The sequence below is a fragment of the Ogataea philodendri genome (assembly GCF_020536065.1).
Source record: "Ogataea philodendri strain CBS6075 chromosome Unknown scaffold3, whole genome shotgun sequence".
Taxonomy (NCBI): Eukaryota; Fungi; Ascomycota; class Pichiomycetes; order Pichiales; family Pichiaceae; genus Ogataea; species Ogataea philodendri.
This window is the reverse complement of record NW_025764099.1, coordinates 106130-123251: the sequence shown is the minus strand read 5'-3', so window position 1 is coordinate 123251 and position 17122 is coordinate 106130. Positions and strand designations below refer to the sequence as shown.

General features: G+C 49.7%; 17 protein-coding genes across 17 annotated transcripts; 7 read left to right on the top strand and 10 right to left on the bottom strand.

Annotated features, from left to right (window-relative positions):
• Position 1: 1 nt before the first annotated feature.
• OGAPHI_005502 (uncharacterized protein) lies at positions 2–2248 on the bottom strand (the record flags this gene model as incomplete). Its single annotated transcript, XM_046206694.1, has 1 exon — positions 2–2248. One exon carries the CDS (start codon positions 2246–2248, stop codon positions 2–4), a length of 2247 nt encoding a protein of 748 aa, XP_046059343.1.
• OGAPHI_005503 (uncharacterized protein) lies at positions 1176–1679 on the top strand (the record flags this gene model as incomplete). Its single annotated transcript, XM_046206695.1, has 1 exon — positions 1176–1679. One exon carries the CDS (start codon positions 1176–1178, stop codon positions 1677–1679), a length of 504 nt encoding a protein of 167 aa, XP_046059344.1.
• Positions 2249–2794: 546 nt separating the features above from the next.
• OGAPHI_005501 (uncharacterized protein) lies at positions 2795–4819 on the bottom strand (the record flags this gene model as incomplete). The annotated part of the gene is made up of 1 exon (XM_046206693.1): positions 2795–4819. The coding sequence occupies one exon, from the start codon at positions 4817–4819 to the stop codon at positions 2795–2797; it is 2025 nt and encodes a 674-aa protein (XP_046059342.1).
• On the top strand, positions 4521–4847 carry OGAPHI_005500 (uncharacterized protein; the record flags this gene model as incomplete). Its single annotated transcript, XM_046206692.1, has 1 exon — positions 4521–4847. One exon carries the CDS (start codon positions 4521–4523, stop codon positions 4845–4847), a length of 327 nt encoding a protein of 108 aa, XP_046059341.1.
• Positions 4848–5537: 690 nt separating this feature from the next.
• OGAPHI_005499 (uncharacterized protein) lies at positions 5538–7358 on the bottom strand (the record flags this gene model as incomplete). Its single annotated transcript, XM_046206691.1, has 1 exon — positions 5538–7358. One exon carries the CDS (start codon positions 7356–7358, stop codon positions 5538–5540), a length of 1821 nt encoding a protein of 606 aa, XP_046059340.1.
• OGAPHI_005498 (uncharacterized protein) lies at positions 6886–8746 on the top strand (the record flags this gene model as incomplete). Its single annotated transcript, XM_046206690.1, has 2 exons — positions 6886–7310; positions 7408–8746. 2 exons carry the CDS (start codon positions 6886–6888, stop codon positions 8744–8746), a joined length of 1764 nt encoding a protein of 587 aa, XP_046059339.1.
• Positions 8747–8826: 80 nt separating this feature from the next.
• On the bottom strand, positions 8827–10054 carry OGAPHI_005497 (uncharacterized protein; the record flags this gene model as incomplete). Its single annotated transcript, XM_046206687.1, has 4 exons — positions 8827–9087; positions 9350–9585; positions 9656–9796; positions 9997–10054. 4 exons carry the CDS (start codon positions 10052–10054, stop codon positions 8827–8829), a joined length of 696 nt encoding a protein of 231 aa, XP_046059338.1.
• Positions 8840–10261, top strand: OGAPHI_005496 (uncharacterized protein; the record flags this gene model as incomplete). The annotated part of the gene is made up of 1 exon (XM_046206686.1): positions 8840–10261. One exon carries the CDS (start codon positions 8840–8842, stop codon positions 10259–10261), a length of 1422 nt encoding a protein of 473 aa, XP_046059337.1.
• Positions 10258–11538, bottom strand: OGAPHI_005495 (uncharacterized protein; the record flags this gene model as incomplete). Its single annotated transcript, XM_046206685.1, has 1 exon — positions 10258–11538. The coding sequence occupies one exon, from the start codon at positions 11536–11538 to the stop codon at positions 10258–10260; it is 1281 nt and encodes a 426-aa protein (XP_046059336.1).
• Positions 11539–11699: 161 nt separating this feature from the next.
• Positions 11700–12755, bottom strand: OGAPHI_005494 (uncharacterized protein; the record flags this gene model as incomplete). The annotated part of the gene is made up of 1 exon (XM_046206684.1): positions 11700–12755. The coding sequence occupies one exon, from the start codon at positions 12753–12755 to the stop codon at positions 11700–11702; it is 1056 nt and encodes a 351-aa protein (XP_046059335.1).
• A 198-nt stretch (positions 12756–12953) lies between these two features.
• Positions 12954–13763, bottom strand: OGAPHI_005493 (uncharacterized protein; the record flags this gene model as incomplete). The annotated part of the gene is made up of 1 exon (XM_046206683.1): positions 12954–13763. One exon carries the CDS (start codon positions 13761–13763, stop codon positions 12954–12956), a length of 810 nt encoding a protein of 269 aa, XP_046059334.1.
• OGAPHI_005492 (uncharacterized protein) lies at positions 13753–14179 on the top strand (the record flags this gene model as incomplete). The annotated part of the gene is made up of 2 exons (XM_046206682.1): positions 13753–13785; positions 13895–14179. The coding sequence occupies 2 exons, from the start codon at positions 13753–13755 to the stop codon at positions 14177–14179; spliced, it is 318 nt and encodes a 105-aa protein (XP_046059333.1).
• OGAPHI_005491 (uncharacterized protein) lies at positions 13885–14795 on the bottom strand (the record flags this gene model as incomplete). The annotated part of the gene is made up of 2 exons (XM_046206681.1): positions 13885–14175; positions 14580–14795. 2 exons carry the CDS (start codon positions 14793–14795, stop codon positions 13885–13887), a joined length of 507 nt encoding a protein of 168 aa, XP_046059332.1.
• On the top strand, positions 14545–14970 carry OGAPHI_005490 (uncharacterized protein; the record flags this gene model as incomplete). Its single annotated transcript, XM_046206680.1, has 1 exon — positions 14545–14970. One exon carries the CDS (start codon positions 14545–14547, stop codon positions 14968–14970), a length of 426 nt encoding a protein of 141 aa, XP_046059331.1.
• A 35-nt stretch (positions 14971–15005) lies between these two features.
• OGAPHI_005489 (uncharacterized protein) lies at positions 15006–15914 on the bottom strand (the record flags this gene model as incomplete). Its single annotated transcript, XM_046206679.1, has 1 exon — positions 15006–15914. One exon carries the CDS (start codon positions 15912–15914, stop codon positions 15006–15008), a length of 909 nt encoding a protein of 302 aa, XP_046059330.1.
• A 56-nt stretch (positions 15915–15970) lies between these two features.
• OGAPHI_005488 (uncharacterized protein) lies at positions 15971–16405 on the bottom strand (the record flags this gene model as incomplete). The annotated part of the gene is made up of 1 exon (XM_046206678.1): positions 15971–16405. One exon carries the CDS (start codon positions 16403–16405, stop codon positions 15971–15973), a length of 435 nt encoding a protein of 144 aa, XP_046059329.1.
• Positions 15999–17024, top strand: OGAPHI_005487 (uncharacterized protein; the record flags this gene model as incomplete). Its single annotated transcript, XM_046206676.1, has 1 exon — positions 15999–17024. One exon carries the CDS (start codon positions 15999–16001, stop codon positions 17022–17024), a length of 1026 nt encoding a protein of 341 aa, XP_046059328.1.
• Positions 17025–17122: the final 98 nt, after the last annotated feature.

Below are 17122 nucleotides of genomic sequence, written 5' to 3'. Positions count from 1 at the left end.
TTCATGACGTAGGTTGGGACGCGTCATTGATCTCGTAGACCTCGACGTGGCCGTCGGTCTTCAACCCGGTGCCCCGTGCAAATCCAATGCTACCGAAATCGTAGTCGGTGTCCTGGTCCTCAAATAGAAACTGAATCTCATTCTCATTCTCCATGTTGTAGAAATTTCCCTTGGACTCAAAGTTATGATGGTTCTGGAACCAATTGGTCTTCTTGGTAGGAACTGACGTGGATATGATCGGAGTCATCACTCTGATCGGCTTGCTTCCGGCAGAATGCGTGTGAATGTACTTGCTATTCTCGGGTTTTTTCGAAGGAGGCCCGGTCTGCATCACAGACGAGTGCGAGTTGCGGCGGTGATGCGGTGGCACGTACTTATCGTAGGTTGTGGTGCTTGTCAGGTTCGATCCAAACGACGAAAAGTTGCTCGAGAAGGTGGTTGTGATCGAGGTGTCTCTTGAGTTCTGGTACTCAGCACTCTCGCCAAACGACATGTCTCCCAGTTGTCTGGAAAGAGCATTCACCTGGCCGTTTAACAGAGACGGATACGTCGTGTTCATCTCCTTCTTGGCCTCCGCGTATCTCAAAACGCCTCCGCCCACCTTCTTGCTCTTCTGCTCCACATCCTCAAAGAGGAACAGGTCGTCGTCGCCGCTGTTTTTCTCGTCTTCAGACTCAAACACTCTCTCCTCCAATTCAACCTTAGGAGATGGACGTAAGTTCGGAGGAATGTACTTTCCTGAATTGCTCACAAAACTCCGTGGACGAACACCACCACTGGAATGAACAGAACTGCCGAAATTGTCTCCGTGACTTGACGGAGTAACAGGAGTCTTGCCAATGGACTTGTTACCCTTGCGAGTGTTGTTGGAGCCACCTCTCGACTTGTAAGGCGCTCTTCTGGACCTATGGTTATCCTTTCCATAGTTTCTTGGCTTTCTCTTCTTCCATGCCCTGTTCTTCTTGTTCGGGTTATGGCGGTAGAAGCGGTTAGCTTCGGAACCAAACTCCTTTGCATGCTGCTTTGGTTTCTGTGCACGCTCCATATAATGGTTAAAGACAGTTTTGGGAGTGAAAAAGTCTGCCCGTTTGAACGAGTCGTCGGTACCGTTACCGTTAGCGTTCGATTGAATGGTGACCCGTTTGTTGATTCTACCATTGTGGGACCTGGTTGCCATGTTGCGCAGACTAGGAATCCTAATAGGCTTGCGTGGCTGTCCAAGCTTGTGCTTTGGTCTAGGCAACGATAGCTCTTTCTCCAACTTGACAGGCTCCTTCTCGTTCTCCTTGTCGGAACCTCTGTTGGAAAGGCTCTCTTCCTCTGTTGGTTTCTCCTCGATGGCGGCTGGTTCGTCCTCCTCGAACTCGAAATCGCAAGTCAAATGCTCCACCTTCAGCAAAGAGTTCTTCATAGACTCCAAATCCCTGTTGTTTGGGTCGATGGTCAAACTAGATCTCAAAACCGAAAACAAGTCGAAACTCATGGACGGGAAAATGTCAAACAGAGTCTCTCTGTTGGCAGCAAAATGCAAAAACAGCCTGTCGCTGGAACTGGCCGAGTTGAATGGCGACTTTCCGAAAACAATGTTCAACAGACAAATCCCAAGAGACCAGATGTCCACCTTGTCGGCGCTGTACGTGTCGATGTCCTTGTGGTCCAATAGCTCGGGAGCCATGTAGCGCTCGGACCCAACGTCGAAATCGGTGCAATACTTCTTATCTGTGGCCAATCCGAAATCGGTCAATTTAATAGACCAATCCTCGCAGATCAAAATGTTCTCGGGCTTGATATCTCTGTGGTAGACACCCATGCTGTGGCAGTACTCGACAGCGCTTAGCAGTTGCATGAAAACATCAACAACGTCGGGGGTCGATGCCGGAGCAACGCCCATCTCGATCGAATCATGGAGATCGCCACGTGAGGCGTACTCCAGAACAAGATAACTATCGAAGCAATCCAGCAGATCGGTGATATTGGGATGCTTGGAAACCCGTTTCAACATGTCGATTTCCCGCTGAGTCTCTCTCAAAACAACCGATTTGCTGATTGTCTGTTCTTCCTGGTGCGAAAACGTGGTGAAGTCGCTGATGTTGGTGGAGTTGTACTTCAGTGCCACCAACCGATCGTTGTTCTTCACATCCTTGGCAAGTGAAACAATACCAAACGACCCCTCGCTGATATCGTTCACTTTCAAGTACCGACCGTTCAGCAACTTGCCGTCAACATAATCCTTATAATCCATACCCATTTGTATTATACCCTGTTTCCCCAATAATCCGTAACCAATCAAATGCAATTATTGTATATCGTTAACGATAAAGACGTGAAATATCGTCCTTGTCGATGTAGCGTGGTTCAAGAGGCTTCGCCCAGAGTGGTTGTAATGCAAATTAACGTCCCTCTCTGAACGCCTCTATATTCCCAGAAACTCAAAGTCCTTGTTTGGATATTCCTTTGCAATCACAGTGCTCACAAACAATAATAACTGATGCCGCTCGTAACTGTCTATTTGTCACACTATTAATTTGGTTTTCATAAGGGAACAAGCTACCGATTTGTTTAAAATTGGAATCTCATGGAATCCTCTGTTTTTAACTGGGGAATCGGGATTTCGCAGAGGGCGCATCTTTGCACCAGAAAAAAGCTTAAAAAAAGCCCAGACCAAATCCACAATTTGCCTAATTGGGAATGTCTGTAGTTTTAAATGTTTCTTAAAGCAAAACACACTAATTACGTAAAGCAATCAAAAGCAGTTTTCACCTTGGTTAGCAAAAAGTCCTATATGGTTCATATATCAATCATCATTCTCACTCTTGGAAGGATCAAGCCCCATAGAGCCATCTTCTTCAGGCGAGCTTCTTGACCCGGTGTCGGAATTAGACATGCTCACACTAGCATCAACTAGTCCCTTCGGGGTCAACGATGCAGGATTTTGTTCGTTTCTCGTTCTCCAGCTCTCGTCGTCCATGGTTTCGTGCTCATGTTTTACAAAAACCCTGTTTTCCGCCTCGTCGCTCGCATCGCTGTACGCCTCTCCGTTCTCGTCGTAAAGGCTGTCCAGATCAAGATGTTGCAACGACGGATTCATCAGCTTTTGCTTACCCCTAACCTTCACGTTCTTTGTAACACGGCCCCCGTTTACTGTAGGCACTTTGTCGCGGACAAGAATACCTTTGGGCAACGCCTTTCCGTTCCTGGTAGTTTGAACGTTAGATAAAGCACTCGTTGGAGTGGTTCTCTCTTTCAACCTACCATTGGAAGAGTATTGGTGCGACTGATTAGATGTGTCCATTGTGGCGTATCCTTTCGACGATCCAAAATACTGAAGAACCGGAGATTGGAAAATAGCTGCTGACATTGGTTGCGCGTACGGAACGGATGGGAATTCGGAATAGTATGGCGATGGTCCGTACAACCCATACGGAAAGTGTCCGGCAGACGACAATTGCAGCATTGCCTGGTGCTGGAACGGATCGGTCTCCATGTCAAGCAAAGCACTGCTGCTTGTTGGATACGATGGGTAGCTTAAAAGCACCTGCGGAGCAGACTTGGAATCTTCTTTGTCGCTGTTACCTGAACGCGACTGAGACCTAGATTCTGCGGCTGGATTGTTTCCATTGACCAACGATGTTGGCGATGGAACTAACTGGAGAGTCTGTTGCTGGGAATAAGCGTGAGCGTAGGCGGCCGCGTGGGCGGCGTGCGAAAATGTAGCACTCTTTGGGGTTGCAGCGCGCAAAGAGGCACTTGCAACCCTTGGGGTCATGCGCAAATTCAGCGGGTTCGTTGCCGATGGTGGACCTCCAGATTGATATCTATGTTGCTGAGATCCAACCATAACTGGAACGACCGGTGTGGCTTGGTCCAATAGGTAATCGTCCATAAAATAGTACTTCCCAGGAGACGGAGCATAGAGGGAAGGGTCCATGTAAAAAGATGGATGGTGGCCGTAGCTGATGCATGTGCCATCAGGTGTTGTACCGTATTGATAATGGTCGCGGCCGGATGATTCAGCTGGCAAGAAGTCTAGTGGGAAGTCTTCATCGTCCGTGGAGATGTTGTTTGTTTGTTCCTCCTTAATTGGTTGGAACTTCCCGACTGGCTTCTGGTCGCTGACCGGAGTTCTGACCACCTGTTCAGTCTTTGTGTCTGCATCGGCATCATAGACATCGTTTCTACGGGCACCTCCGTCTTTCTCGATATGTTTCATAATCTGATCTGTTAGAGGGATGGAATGATCAAATGTCATTGATAGAGATGGCTCACAAACGGCTTTAGTGGTGGCCGGCTGGTTTCCATACTCCTTTTTGAGGTCTCTCTCGAGAGCCTCTGCAAAGAGCTTATCATGGGGTACGCTGAACCAAAAGAAGACTTTTTGTTTCTTCTGAGTCCGTAAGCATTGGTTCTTGTGGAGGAACTTCAAAAAAGGTGACCTTGGGTTTTCCAGGATGGCGTCGGTGCCGCACTTGAGAGCACGCAAGTCACTGAAGATTCCTTCCTCGAACTTCTTGCGATCAATTATGGTTCGACCAAAATGGTGGATTTTGTATGCGATACAGCGCACGATGTCGGTTCCCGTGATGAAGTACAAGTTGTTCCAGTACACACAAGACACGAACCCCTCTTCCTTGTTGAGAAAGTATCTTCTGATGACCTGGTTCTCATGCCAATTGACAGGTGCCGTGGCTAAGAAGAACTTAAGATCATCGATTAATCTCAATGACGCCTCAACGGAGTTCACTGTTTGGTCTGAAGGGTTGTTTGACTTGTATGACGAGGGCACTTCATCTAAAACGACCTCATTCCCCGTCTCTGCCATGTCCAGTGAATGTGATTTAGTGTTGTGATTCCAAAACTGGGTCTGAGCAGACCAACGTGTTGCAGAACGTCAAAATGATAGTGAAAGTGTTTAGCGTTACGTGAAATGTTCCATCCGGATGTCTCAAATACTTATATGGTTGTTTCAAGAAGTGGGTGGTTATTGGTCCTATGGGTTCTATGACAGACCAAGTTTCTGTCCGGTGGGAAAATGATAATGCAGAATAAACAATTGAAAAATATAAACGTTTGCAGTGTGGAGGAAGTTGCTATTATTTTGTGGTAGCATGACGCAAACACTTGGGACAAGTTTGATACACTTACAGATTAGCTGGGTCCAAACTGAAACATGTTGTGCCTGGAGTTAAGGTCCATGTAAGTTGGGCGGGAAGTCCGATCTTGCGGGATCGTAAAAGTGTCTCAATCCGGAAACACTTTTCATCCCGTCGTATCCAAAAAGGGCGAGCGCCTTTATGGTGTACTGCCAAAGTGCTGTCATGTGTGCTTATGGTGCATTGTGGCCGTGCCTGGAGATACTGTATTCAAATCATTAATCCTATTCAGGAATATTTCACTGCGATTGTCGGTAAACAGAATTCCCGCCCGTACATAAGGATACACAACTTTAATTGTGAAACAGCAACTGTTGTAATTATAAATCGCGTTTTTAAAAAGTATTACACCCAGTAATGAAGATCCCGTACTGTCAAATATACAGGCTAGTGCTTTTTATGTTCTTTGTCCTGGTCAAGCTCTTTTTCTCTATCTTGTTCGTCTTTGATGACCCGCTTCCAATCCGCATACCGCCTGCTGTAGAGTTCCATGTGCCAGTTTTTCCACACTTGGCGACCGTATCCACTATTTTTAAGCACGTCTCTATTTTCAGAGAGCAGCTTGGCAATACGGTCCTTGTACATATTCAGGCCAAAGGTGAAATCCCAAAGACGATCGACAACATGGGACCCTGTTGCATGGCATGCAAGCACCCCCACACCAGGGATCAACTGGTTCAATAATTTTTTGCGGCTGATAATCTCGACTTGTCTGTTCAGGCACGTCTCCACAACATGTGAAAATACACCGTGCTTGCACATCTCCTGCAATCTGTCGGACTCCAACCCAATTAATCCTTCCACGCAATCTTTTAGAAATGCCTTATCATACGCAACCAATTTCTCCAAGAACAATGAACGGCGTCTTTCATCTGCCGTAGGCCAATCCCCCCGTGTGTTTCCTAGAGTGGAATTCGATAATCTCAACACGCTCTCCAGAATATCCCCATTGTTCTCAAGGCGGAAAAACCCTGTGAACTTGGCCACAATCTCAGGCTTCAAGTAGTCTCCACGTTCTTGCGAGCACGTCATCACACTCTCTCCGAAATCGAACCCGTTCACAATCAGCTCGTTTAAGTTTGGAACAAGCTCGTCCAGCAGTCGCTTCTGGTCCACGGCCTTGAGTTTCTTCAGCAATCCCCGGATAATGTAAGCTCCTGTTGTTTCTCTCTTTGCCAGCTTCAACACCCGGTCCTTCATGTAGAGCTGGAAAATACGCTCCACGTTTTTCAGACGCTGTGTAGTTATCACCGTTTCCAAAAAATGCGACCCCACCGCGTCAGAAAGCAGATACTCCACAAACGCTTCCTCTTGGGGCTCGGCTGGTTTATCCGGCTCGGCAAAAATTTTGCACCATAGTGTGCGCTCCTTATCAACAATACCTTCCAACTGCACCAGCAGCTGTATCACAGGCGACCCGATCTTGTCGATGGCGAGCTCGCGGAGCGACTTGGTGTCGTGGTGCTGGTTCACAAGCGCCAGAACGTCTGCCAATTGCTCTTTGAACGACGACGGAGTCATGAACGACCGCTCGTAGTCTTCGTTGTCCTTGATCTCTATCATTTTACGCGCAATCTTGGACTTTTTCGACCGCAGCACAGAATTCGACTCCACCGACGACGGCAGCTTCTTGGCTCCCAGGATCAGCAGCGTGATGCGGATCACGTGCGACGCGTACCGGTGCACCACAAGTCTGTCGAGCTGCGGTTTGATCTCGCCAAGGAAAAACAGAAACATGTTCTCCATGGAAACGTACTCCTCGTCCTCGTCCAGCTCCTCCGGCGCCCCCGTCATCTGTTTCTCCACGTACATGGCCATGCGCACCAAATACGTCTCCACCACGTGCGAGGAGTACTTTTGGTTGCACAGAGCGACAAAATGGCCGTTGAATGCGCTGGACAGCTGTTTCATCTGTTTTTCCGTGGCCACCAGAATCAGCCGTTCTACCAGCTTCGAGCAAATCTGGTTCGTCACCAGTTTCAGTTCCTTGCCCTTGGCTTCCTCGAAAACACTCGCCACAAACGCTTCTCTTTCCTCGCTGCTACTGAAAGCGTTCACGTTCAGCGTGGACTCGGCCTGTTTGAAGTACTCGAGCTCGGTCGAGTCGAGCAGCCCAAAGAATGGCGTCACCTCCTGCGGCTCCGGCTCCACAACGGGCTCGTGCCGCTCCTCGTGGCGCTTCTCACGTCTTCCTCTTGGTTTACCCATGCGATCTAAATTTTTCAAATTTTTTAGATTTTTTTATTTCTTTCGTAAGCACAGCAAAAAATCTTTATTATCTTGGCTCCAGTCTCTGTTTGATGGATATCGACCCTGAATTTTCGCCTTCGCCCGAACACTCGCCCGAAAGCGACCACGAGGACGGCAAGAAGCCGTCGGACCCATTGAAGGGCGCGAATGGCGGCTACGCGTGGGAAGACGAGTACCGACGCTCCTGGGACATTGTCCAGGAGGACGAGAGCGGCAGCATCGAGTCGATCGTGTCCGGGCTCATGGAGTCGCAGAAAAAACGGTACTTGAAGAACATCACGCCGTTCCAGCGAGGAATCATCCGGACGATGGTGCTGGTGCTGGATATGTCCAACGTGATGATGGAAAAAGACTTTAGACCCAACAGGGCCTCGGTGATGATTCAGAACGCGATCGAGTTTGTGGGCGAGTTCTTCGACCAGAACCCGATCTCTCAGCTCAGCGTGGTGATCATGCGCAACGGAATCGCCCAGCTGGTGTCTGAGGTGAGCGGCAACCCGCACGACCATATCGAGGCCTTGAAGGGCATCCGCAAACTAGAGCCCCAGGGCAACCCGTCGCTGCAGAACGCCTTGGAGATGTGCCGCGGACTTCTACTTCACGTGGCGTCGCATTGCACGCGCGAGGTGCTGGTCGTGTTCGGCGCCCTGTTCACGTCAGACCCGGGCAACATCCATAAAACGATCCAGGACCTGGTCAAGGAGAAAATCACCGTGAGGGTGATCGGACTCACTGCACAGGTGGCCATCTGCCAGGAACTGTGCCGATTGACCAACTACGGCGACCTTAAAAACTCGTATCACGTGGTGCTGTACGAGCAGCACTTCAAAGACCTGTTTATGGACGCCGTGACTCCATTGGCCGTGACCAAAGTGGAGTCCCAGAAAACAGACGGGTTCACCTTGGTCAAGATGGGGTTCCCGTCGCGTGTGAGCGACAACCAGCCCACGTTCTGCTCGTGCCATTCCAAGGCCGTCTACGGTGGCTACATCTGTCCGAATTGCAAGAGCAAAGTGTGCGTGCTACCAACGGTTTGTCCGTGCTGCGACTTGATGCTGATCTTGTCAACACACCTGGCACGGTCGTACCACCATCTGTTCCCGCTCAAGCTGTTCAAAGAGGTGCCCGTGAGCGAAACGTACACATCTACACACTGCTTTGGCTGCCAAACGCAGTTCCCCAAGGGAGCCAAAGGGGACAGCAACACGAACGTGCGCGAGTACCAAACCAGCTCGCGGTACCATTGCCAGGACTGCGGCCAAGACTTCTGCATCGACTGCGACGTGTTCATCCACGACGCGCTGCACAACTGCCCCGGCTGCGAGGCCGATAGCAGGAAGCTGTAAATATTTCAAACCGTGTGCTCGTAACCATTTGAGGATTCTATCAGCAAAAACGTACACCTAAATTGATATTCTAGAGTAAATTAGGTTTTGCACATGTCGACCACCAAGTCTGTGATAAGATCCATCAAGAACGTGGCCAACGGGTACTCGTCGGTCCAGGTGATGGTGAGAAACGCCACCAGCAATGACCCGACAGGCCCCACCACGGCCCAGATGGCAGACGTTGCCAACCACACGTACGAGAGCGGAGAGTTCCTGGAGGTGATGGACATGGTGGACCGCCGGCTCAATGACAAGGGCAAGAACTGGCGGCACGTGGCCAAGTCGCTGACGCTGTTGGACTATCTTGTGCGGTTTGGATCGGAGGACGTTGTGTTATGGGCAAAGGAGAACCTCTACATCATCAAGACCCTGAGAGAGTTCCAGGTGAACGATTTGACCGGAACCGACCAGGGAGCCATTATCCGGGTCAAGGCCAAGGAACTGACTTCTTTGTTGCGCGACGATGAAAGACTGAACCAGGAAAGAGAGCTTGCTCGGCAAAAGATGATCGATAGACGGTCCAGGAAGAACAACCGGTTGTCGCCGGACGAGGACGAGTACGACGAGGCGTTGCAGAAGGCTCTTGAAGAGAGCAGAATGACCGCCGAGGAAGAGGAACGCAGACGCAGAAACCAGAGCGACGACAGTCTGGACAGGGCCATCCAACTCAGCCTCGAAGAGGAAGAGATGCGCAAACGCAACAACAACTTGCTGGACTTGGACGATGACTCCTCCGCCCAGCCCCCAACCATGTACGGATACTATCCGCAGGGCCAGGACATGGGCCAGATCGTCGGCTACGACATGTACGGCAACCCTGTGTATGCCAACCAGCAGATGAACACCGGTTATTTGCAGAACGCCTACCAGGACATGGCCATGCAGCAGCAATTGTACCAACAGCAGCTCTATCAGCAGCAACTTGCTCAGCAGCAGCAGGCCCAGGCCCAACAACAGGCTCAGGCCGCTTATCAGCAGCAGCTTCTTTTGCAACAGCAGCAGCAACAGCTCGCCCAACAGCAACAGCAGGTGCCGCTCAAAACAGGCTCCAACAATCCGTTTGCCCACGTCCAGCAGTCCTCGTCCGCGCAGGCTGCCCCGGCTGCTGCTGCGGAGCCACCTAAACCGCAGGAGCCGCTCAGACAGACTCCTACGGGAATCCAAAAGATGAACGAACAGTACTCGAAACTCAACAATCTACTTGCTACCGGAACAGGCATCGACACCTTCGGAAACGTTGGAGAAACCAGAATCCCGGCCCAACATACAAAAACGGGCACTTTTGTCAACTCCTACGGAACAGGGTTCAAGCAAGAAACAGGCACCCCTTCGGCCAATCCTTTCTTCGACACTCAATATACAGGGATCCCGTCCACTGGCATCACTCCAGCATATACAGGGTACGGGTTTGGCAACCAGCAGCCTCAAAAAGCCAACTCCAACGCCAACGGGGCCAGCTTGATCGACCTCTAGGTCTGGTGCTGTTTGGACTCATATATCTTCAATAGATCTCTCAGCCGTTGGTTTTCCACCTTCTCTGCGTCCAGCTCCTGCTCAAACCGCTCGTTCATTTCTGCCACCAGCCGTTTGAACTCCAGCCGCAAAATCGACGCGCTCACGTTGTTTCTTGTTGGCGACGAGGTGGCCGCAAACGACTGCTCCTCGTGGAACGACGTCAACGGCGTGGACGGGTTCGACGCCTGGGTGTTCTGGCTGCCCGAGTACATCGACCGCGGTCTTTCCACCGCACTGTCGCCCAGATGGTCCACTTTCAAGATGTTGAGCTCTTTGGCCTGGCTGATGGTCTCGCGGTGCTTGGTGTCTAGATGTGTTTGTAAGTCGCTGTTTTGTAACTCCAGCTTTAATATCTGGGACGTTTGTTTCGACAGCTCTGCGTTCGAGTGGTTCAGCAGCTCCTGCGACTGGCTCAGCTTGTGGCGCAGGTCGTTGAGGATCTTGCTGTGTAGGTCGCGCTCGTCCTCGAACTTGCGCGTCAGGTAGTTGTGTGCAAACTGCAGGTCGGTCAGAGCGGTCTTGAGCTCATCGACGCTCGACACGTCTGCCTGCTGGGTCAGCTGCCGCGCTTTACTGGTTGGCGACCCCACCGTTTGGGTTCCCCCCACCAAAGTGGACACACACTCGGAAACCCACCCAATTCTTCCCCCCACAGTTCTCATCTTCTCGATCTCCGGCTCCGGCAGCTCCACTTGGTGTTGCGCAGACAGCGACACAACCTTCGACACCAGTCCTTCCAGCGACCGCTCCACGTCGCCGCGGCCAATTGGCACCTCAAACGACATGTCCTGGACGTATCCCAGCTGCAAAACCAACAGCTGGTGGGTGTTGAGTCTGTTTTGCAAAGAGGTGAGCTCTTGGTCGACCGTCTGCAACCGGCTAACCATATCAGGCTGCAAATTCTGACCCAGCTCGGCCAAAACCTCGGCCTTCTCCCCAGTAAGTCTTGCGATCTGCTCCTTCACCAGTCGCACCTCCTGAACAGTCATGATCTCCTTCTCGTGCTGGCTCTCATGGACATCGGCCAAAGTACGCTCAATCAGAATGTTCAGCGCCACAGAGTCAAGCTCCTCTGGCTCGTGCTGGAATTTGAACCACCGCGACGTGGGATCGCTCACCAGCTCGTTCAATCGTTGATTCAAAACATTCCGCTGTGTGTCCCTGTCAGGCTCCTTGTATTCGCGTAATTGGCTCGCAAGCTTCTCCGGGTTGACAAGATCCAGCCCGGAATCCATCTGGCAGCTCTGACGGGTCGCTAATACTTTCAGGGCAAGAGAAGTCATGGCCTGTTTATATACTGTATAATTTTTAGCTGGGTTTTTTACAGCTAATTTATTTAACGCGTTTCAGGCCCCGTCAGTGCGCCTGGTCATTCCTCTGTAATATGTTTCTATCCTCATTGGTGTTTGGCACAGACCTCATCGATCAGCCGGAGTAGCTCGTCCTTCCGAGCCTTGGCCACAAACGAGCCATTCACTCCGTTCTGCGCAATCAGCTTCCACGTAGGAATGTCAAACCCAAACTTGTCCTGGACGGCCAGGTAGTTGTCCAGAATGTATCCTCCGAAATACGCAGGGTCGTCCGAGTTGATCGAGAACGGAACACCGGCTGCAATCCACTCTCTGATCGGCAGATCACCGATGTCTTCAACAACACGCAGCTTCAGGTTCGACATCGGACACAGCGACAGCATCGTCTGCTGCTCTGCAAGCTTCTTGATCAGCAACGGGTCCTTGATCGAGTTCACTCCGTGGTCAATCCGCGTCACGTTCAACAGGTCCAGCGACTTGTGAATGAACTCGGGACCGCCTTCCTCTCCAGCATGGGCAGTCAGAAGCACCTCCGGATGGTGCTCCGCCATGTGTGCATAGCACTCCTCAAAAAGCTCAGGAGGGAACGGCTTCTCCGAAGAGTCAAGACCCAATCCGTGGATCCACCCTTTTTGATAGTATGGCTTAGCAAGCTGGATCGTGTCAAGTCCATCCTTGGCAGGCAGGTGTCTCAACAGACACATGATTAATTTGGTAGTAATGCCGAGCTCCTTTTCAGCCTGATCGCAAGCCTTCTTGAACCCATTAACAACAGTCTCCATGCTAATACCTCTCTCCAAATGGCCTTGGGGATCGAAAAAGGTCTCTGCATGGTGCAAACCATCGGCATGAGCTTTGGTGAAGTATGCCCAGGCAAGCTCGTAGAAGTCCTCCTCAGTGATCAGGACACCCATTCCAACATAGTACAAGTCCAAGAAGTCCTGCAGGTCTTTGAAGTTGTCGTACTTGTACTGCAGCTCCTCAACGGTCGTTGGAAAATCTTTTGGTAGCTCGATATTGTTTCTTTTGGCCAGAGGGAACAGCAGTTCAGGACCAAGAGTACCTTCCAGATGCACATGGTGTTCACACTTTGGAAGCTCGTGCAAGAATGCATGCATTTCAGGGCTGATTTCGGTGGACATGATAGAGATAGATATGAGAAATCTTGCCGTAGTTTTTTTTTTTTTTTTGATAACGCTAAAATTTGATGTACAACCGTTGGAAAATCTGCCAAGCAGTCTTAAAATTTCTGTCTTCGATAACAGATTTGCTCTTTGTGTTCAAGCGAAATTGGTATATGCTAAGTTGTGTGTTTGTGGGCAGTTATTTGTATGTTTTGGTTAGAACTGGGTCCTTCCTTCTTGGTAGTACTTGACTGCCAGGAGAGCACCTCCGATCTGGTTAGTGAAGTAGAAAAATGTGCCAAGTAATGGAACACTTTCCAAAATATTGGCAACAAACCCGAAACTCCAGTAGTCGCCTTCTCTTTCCTTGATGAGATACTTCACCTGGCGTCCTCTCAGTCTGCTGAGTCTGTAGAACCGTTTCTCAAAGGAGTTTCCCTTTGCGACCGCTCCATTGAAGCTCAGAGCCATTGGTCCAAATACTGGGATGAAACTGAGTCCAACTGGTCTCAGAGTTGAGTATATATCCGATGGAAACGTGACTGTGGTCCAAAGCGACGTTTCCCACAGTCTATCTCCAAACGAAGGACCAACCACTCTTTTCAGCTTTCCTGGAATCACCACCGACTCCATTCCTTCTTGACACAAAACAGTGTCGAAAAGCGAATCCATTGGACGTGGAATCAAGTAATTGTCCAAAATGTAGCTGGTGATGAAATTGGCTTCTTGTGCCGTGATTCCTGCCCCCACCAGCAGTCCAAACGGCCCACAACAGCACATTGCCGCCGACACGTTCAGCAGAAACAGCGTGCTGAAAACACTCAAAAACACGGAAACATGCACAATCAAAATTGGGGGAACCATCCGGAGATACAACGGCCACAGCTGAGGGTTCTGAAAGAAGTAGATCACTCCCTGGATGGGGAATTGGGCTGCGCCGGACTGGATAATGCCCCGGGCGACGGTGAATGGCCGCAGAATCTCCATCTGCAGCCGGGCGGAAATTGCATCGGTCATGGACGACATTGTTAAAGGCTTCCAATTGGCGGTAAGGATATTGCCCTTTTTTAAAAAATCAGGGTTTAGGAATATTTTGTCAAGGTTTCCCCGTCGATTTTACCGATTATGTAAGCAGCTATGAATTAGTCTAGTCGAAGAGACCGAATCCCATGTCGTCGTCTTCTTCTTCCTCCTCTTCAGCGGCTTCTTCCTCAGCAGCAGCCTCAGTAGAACCAGCGGCAGCAGCACCGGCACCGGCAGCAGCAGGAGCACCAGCAGGAACACTGGACATCTTCTCGGTACCTTCAGCGATGAGCTCCTCAACGGACTTGCCCTCGACTTCAGCAATGAGCTTGTCTAATTTTTCGGACTCGACTTCGACACCAACGGATTGGAGCACCTTGGTGACGTCGGCAGCAGAAGGCGAGGAGTTTCCAGCCTGAACGAGCAAGAGGTAAGCAGCGATGTATTTCACTGAATGTTAGTTTTCAAAGGGCATGGCTGGGGTTGTTGCAACGGCAAGAACGTGTCCTGTGCAAATCACAGCACGAACGTCCGTTTCCACACCAGTCCTGACGGCGATACTCACTTTCTATGCTATGTTGAATATATGAATTTTTCGAATATTTGTGGTTGACACCTTGCACCGCACACGAAAATTTTCAGGAGCCGCGCACGACGCAGTCACAATTTTTGCGCTCACCAGTATAATTTTCTGGTGTCGGGTGTAGAGAATTGGCGAGCCCTGGCCGCAAATTGCAAAGATTTTTCAAACACTTTTACAAATCTAACTATTCAACATTACAACATGTCTGGAGCTGTTGACCAAAAGAAGAAGAGAACCTTCAAGACTTTCTCATACAAGGGTGTCGACCTTGCTGACCTCTTGGAGTTGTCCAACGCAGATTTCGCTAAATTGTGCCATGCCAGAGTTAGAAGAAGATTCTCCAGAGGTTTCGGTACCAAGCCAAACGGTTTGATCAAGAAGTTGAGAGCCGCTAGACTTGCTGCTGGTCCAAACGAGAAGCCAGCTCTTGTCAAGACCCACCTCAGAAACATGATTGTCTTGCCAGAAATGATTGGCTCCCTTATTGGAATCTACAACGGTAAGGTGTTCAACACCATCGAGGTTAAGCCAGAGATGGTTGGCCACTACCTTGGAGAGTTCTCCATTACCTACAACCCTGTCCAGCACGGAAAAGCATCCTCTGGTTCTAAGTTGAAGCTTTATTAGAACAACTAATGAAATACAATAAGTACCTATTTTATTCACACCAAGTTCATTTCCTTGAGGTCCATCTGGATCTCCTCGTTCGTGCAGCTTTTCAAGTCGTTCAACGAGCTTGGGAAGCCTCCTGTGTATCTTTCTATGCCTTTCAAACTGCTGAGCTCGTTGTATAGCGCGTTCCGTTGAACCACCAGCTGGTTAATGGAGCTCTGCGAGTTGACCGTTTGCGCCGTAATCCCGCTGTTGTACTGGTAGTAGTCGGGCAGGTTCAATGTGATGTTGTCCATCGCCCGGCGCTCGTTGTTGATTTCGTACCAATCCGACGTGATTTGCATGATTTCCTCGCTCTTTAAATCCTGACACAGTTTTGCGAATTGCTGATGGATGGCCACTCTCGTGGCTCTGGTCTGGGTGTCTAGACACTTAAGCTTGTACTTCTGCAAATTGACAAACCGCGACACTTTTGCCTGAAAGTTGTTCTCTATCATGTTTTGGTAATTCAGGTAATCCGGATGCTTGTTGCTGTTGCATAGCTCCAACTCAAACATCAGCTTGTTCATCTGTGTCTCGTACAGTTTATCCTTCAAAAGCGCAAAGTCGATCTCTATGCTCTTCATTTGTTCTAACGCGGCCAATCGAAGCCGTTCCTTCTCTTCATCTTGTTCGTTCTTGTGTCGGTCCTGTTCCTCCTCTGCTTCACCTTCCTGGTCCTCGTCCATATCCGATTCTTCTTCCGCCTGTTCTCCTTCGTCCTCCTCTTCGCCGCTCAACTTGCCATTGGTGTCCTGTTTGTTTGGCTCAGCAACTTTGCCCGTCTCGTGATCCTCCACGCTTTCCATTCTGTCTGTTTCTGCTTCGGACGAATTAATCTCGCTAACGTCACTGGACAAGTTCTTTCTGTCGTTGAGTCTAGTTTTTGTGCTCTCGGTTGTTTCCAAAGCTTCCCCCATAGAAACACACACTAAAGATTAAAATTAATTAAGGTAGTGCACAAGTAATTAGATATCTAAAAAATTTCTTCCTTTAAAGCTGAAATGTCTGATTCGTTAGCAACGCTGTTTGCACAGCCGTCCAGGATCGACAACAAGGAGCTTGTTGCTCGTAAGAGAACGTTGGTGGACGTTCCAAAATCTGAGGAAGAACAGGCCGCTCTGGACTCCGAGAAGGGCCCTTCCAAAAGAGCGAAAAGAGCTGCAGATTTTGCTAAAGCTCGCAAAGAGTCCAGCTCTGGCACCAAGTCCGAGCCCAAATATGACCCGGAGCAGGAAAAGGAGAAGAACAAGCGCACAGTGTTCATCGGAAACCTGCCAACATCTGTTTTGTCGTCGAAAAAGGCCACAAAGTCGCTGAAAGCTGCATTTTCCAAGTTTGGAAGCATCGAGTCGCTCAGATTCAGATCTTTTGCTGTCCAGTCTAACATCCCCCGTAAAGCCGCATACATCTTAAAGGACGTGAAAGAGGACGACTCCACGAACTGCTACATGGTGTTCAAGAATGAGGAGGACTCGCTCAAGGCTGTGGAGCTGAACGGAACCATTTTCTTGGACCACTACATCCGCGTTGACCATGTGACGCAGCCGCTGAAGCAGGAAAACAAGCTTTCTGTGTTTGTGGGCAACCTGGATTTTGAGGAGACCGAGCAGTCTCTGTGGAAATTCTTCAATGAAAAGTGTTCTCCGGACGGAACAAACGTGGTAGCCAATGTTCGTCTGGTGAGAGACTCCAAGACCAACTACGGCAAAGGGTTTGCAATTGTTCAGTTCACCGACACCAACTACGTTTCCAAGGCATTGTTACTGAACAAACAGCTTCTGACAACGTCGAAAAAACCAAGAGAGCTCAGAATCACCCGGTGCAAGACCCAGATGGCTGGTCCTGTTAAGGATAAAAAATACGGAGCAGCTGTGAGGTCAGGAAAAGTGGTTCTTGAAGGAGAGAGAGCCAAGAAGGGGTCGCGTGTTAAGGGACTGAAAAGTGCGGGAGGTAAGAAGAAGCCTAGAAACCCAGATGGAAGGGCTGCCAGAAGAAGCAAGGAGTTCAGCAAGAAGCATGGTAATTAGTGTAATATAGTGGGATATTTAAATTACCGTATTTTTAATAATCATCAGAACATGAAATCTCAACACTACCCACAACTACTGTTCTTGTTGTATCTACG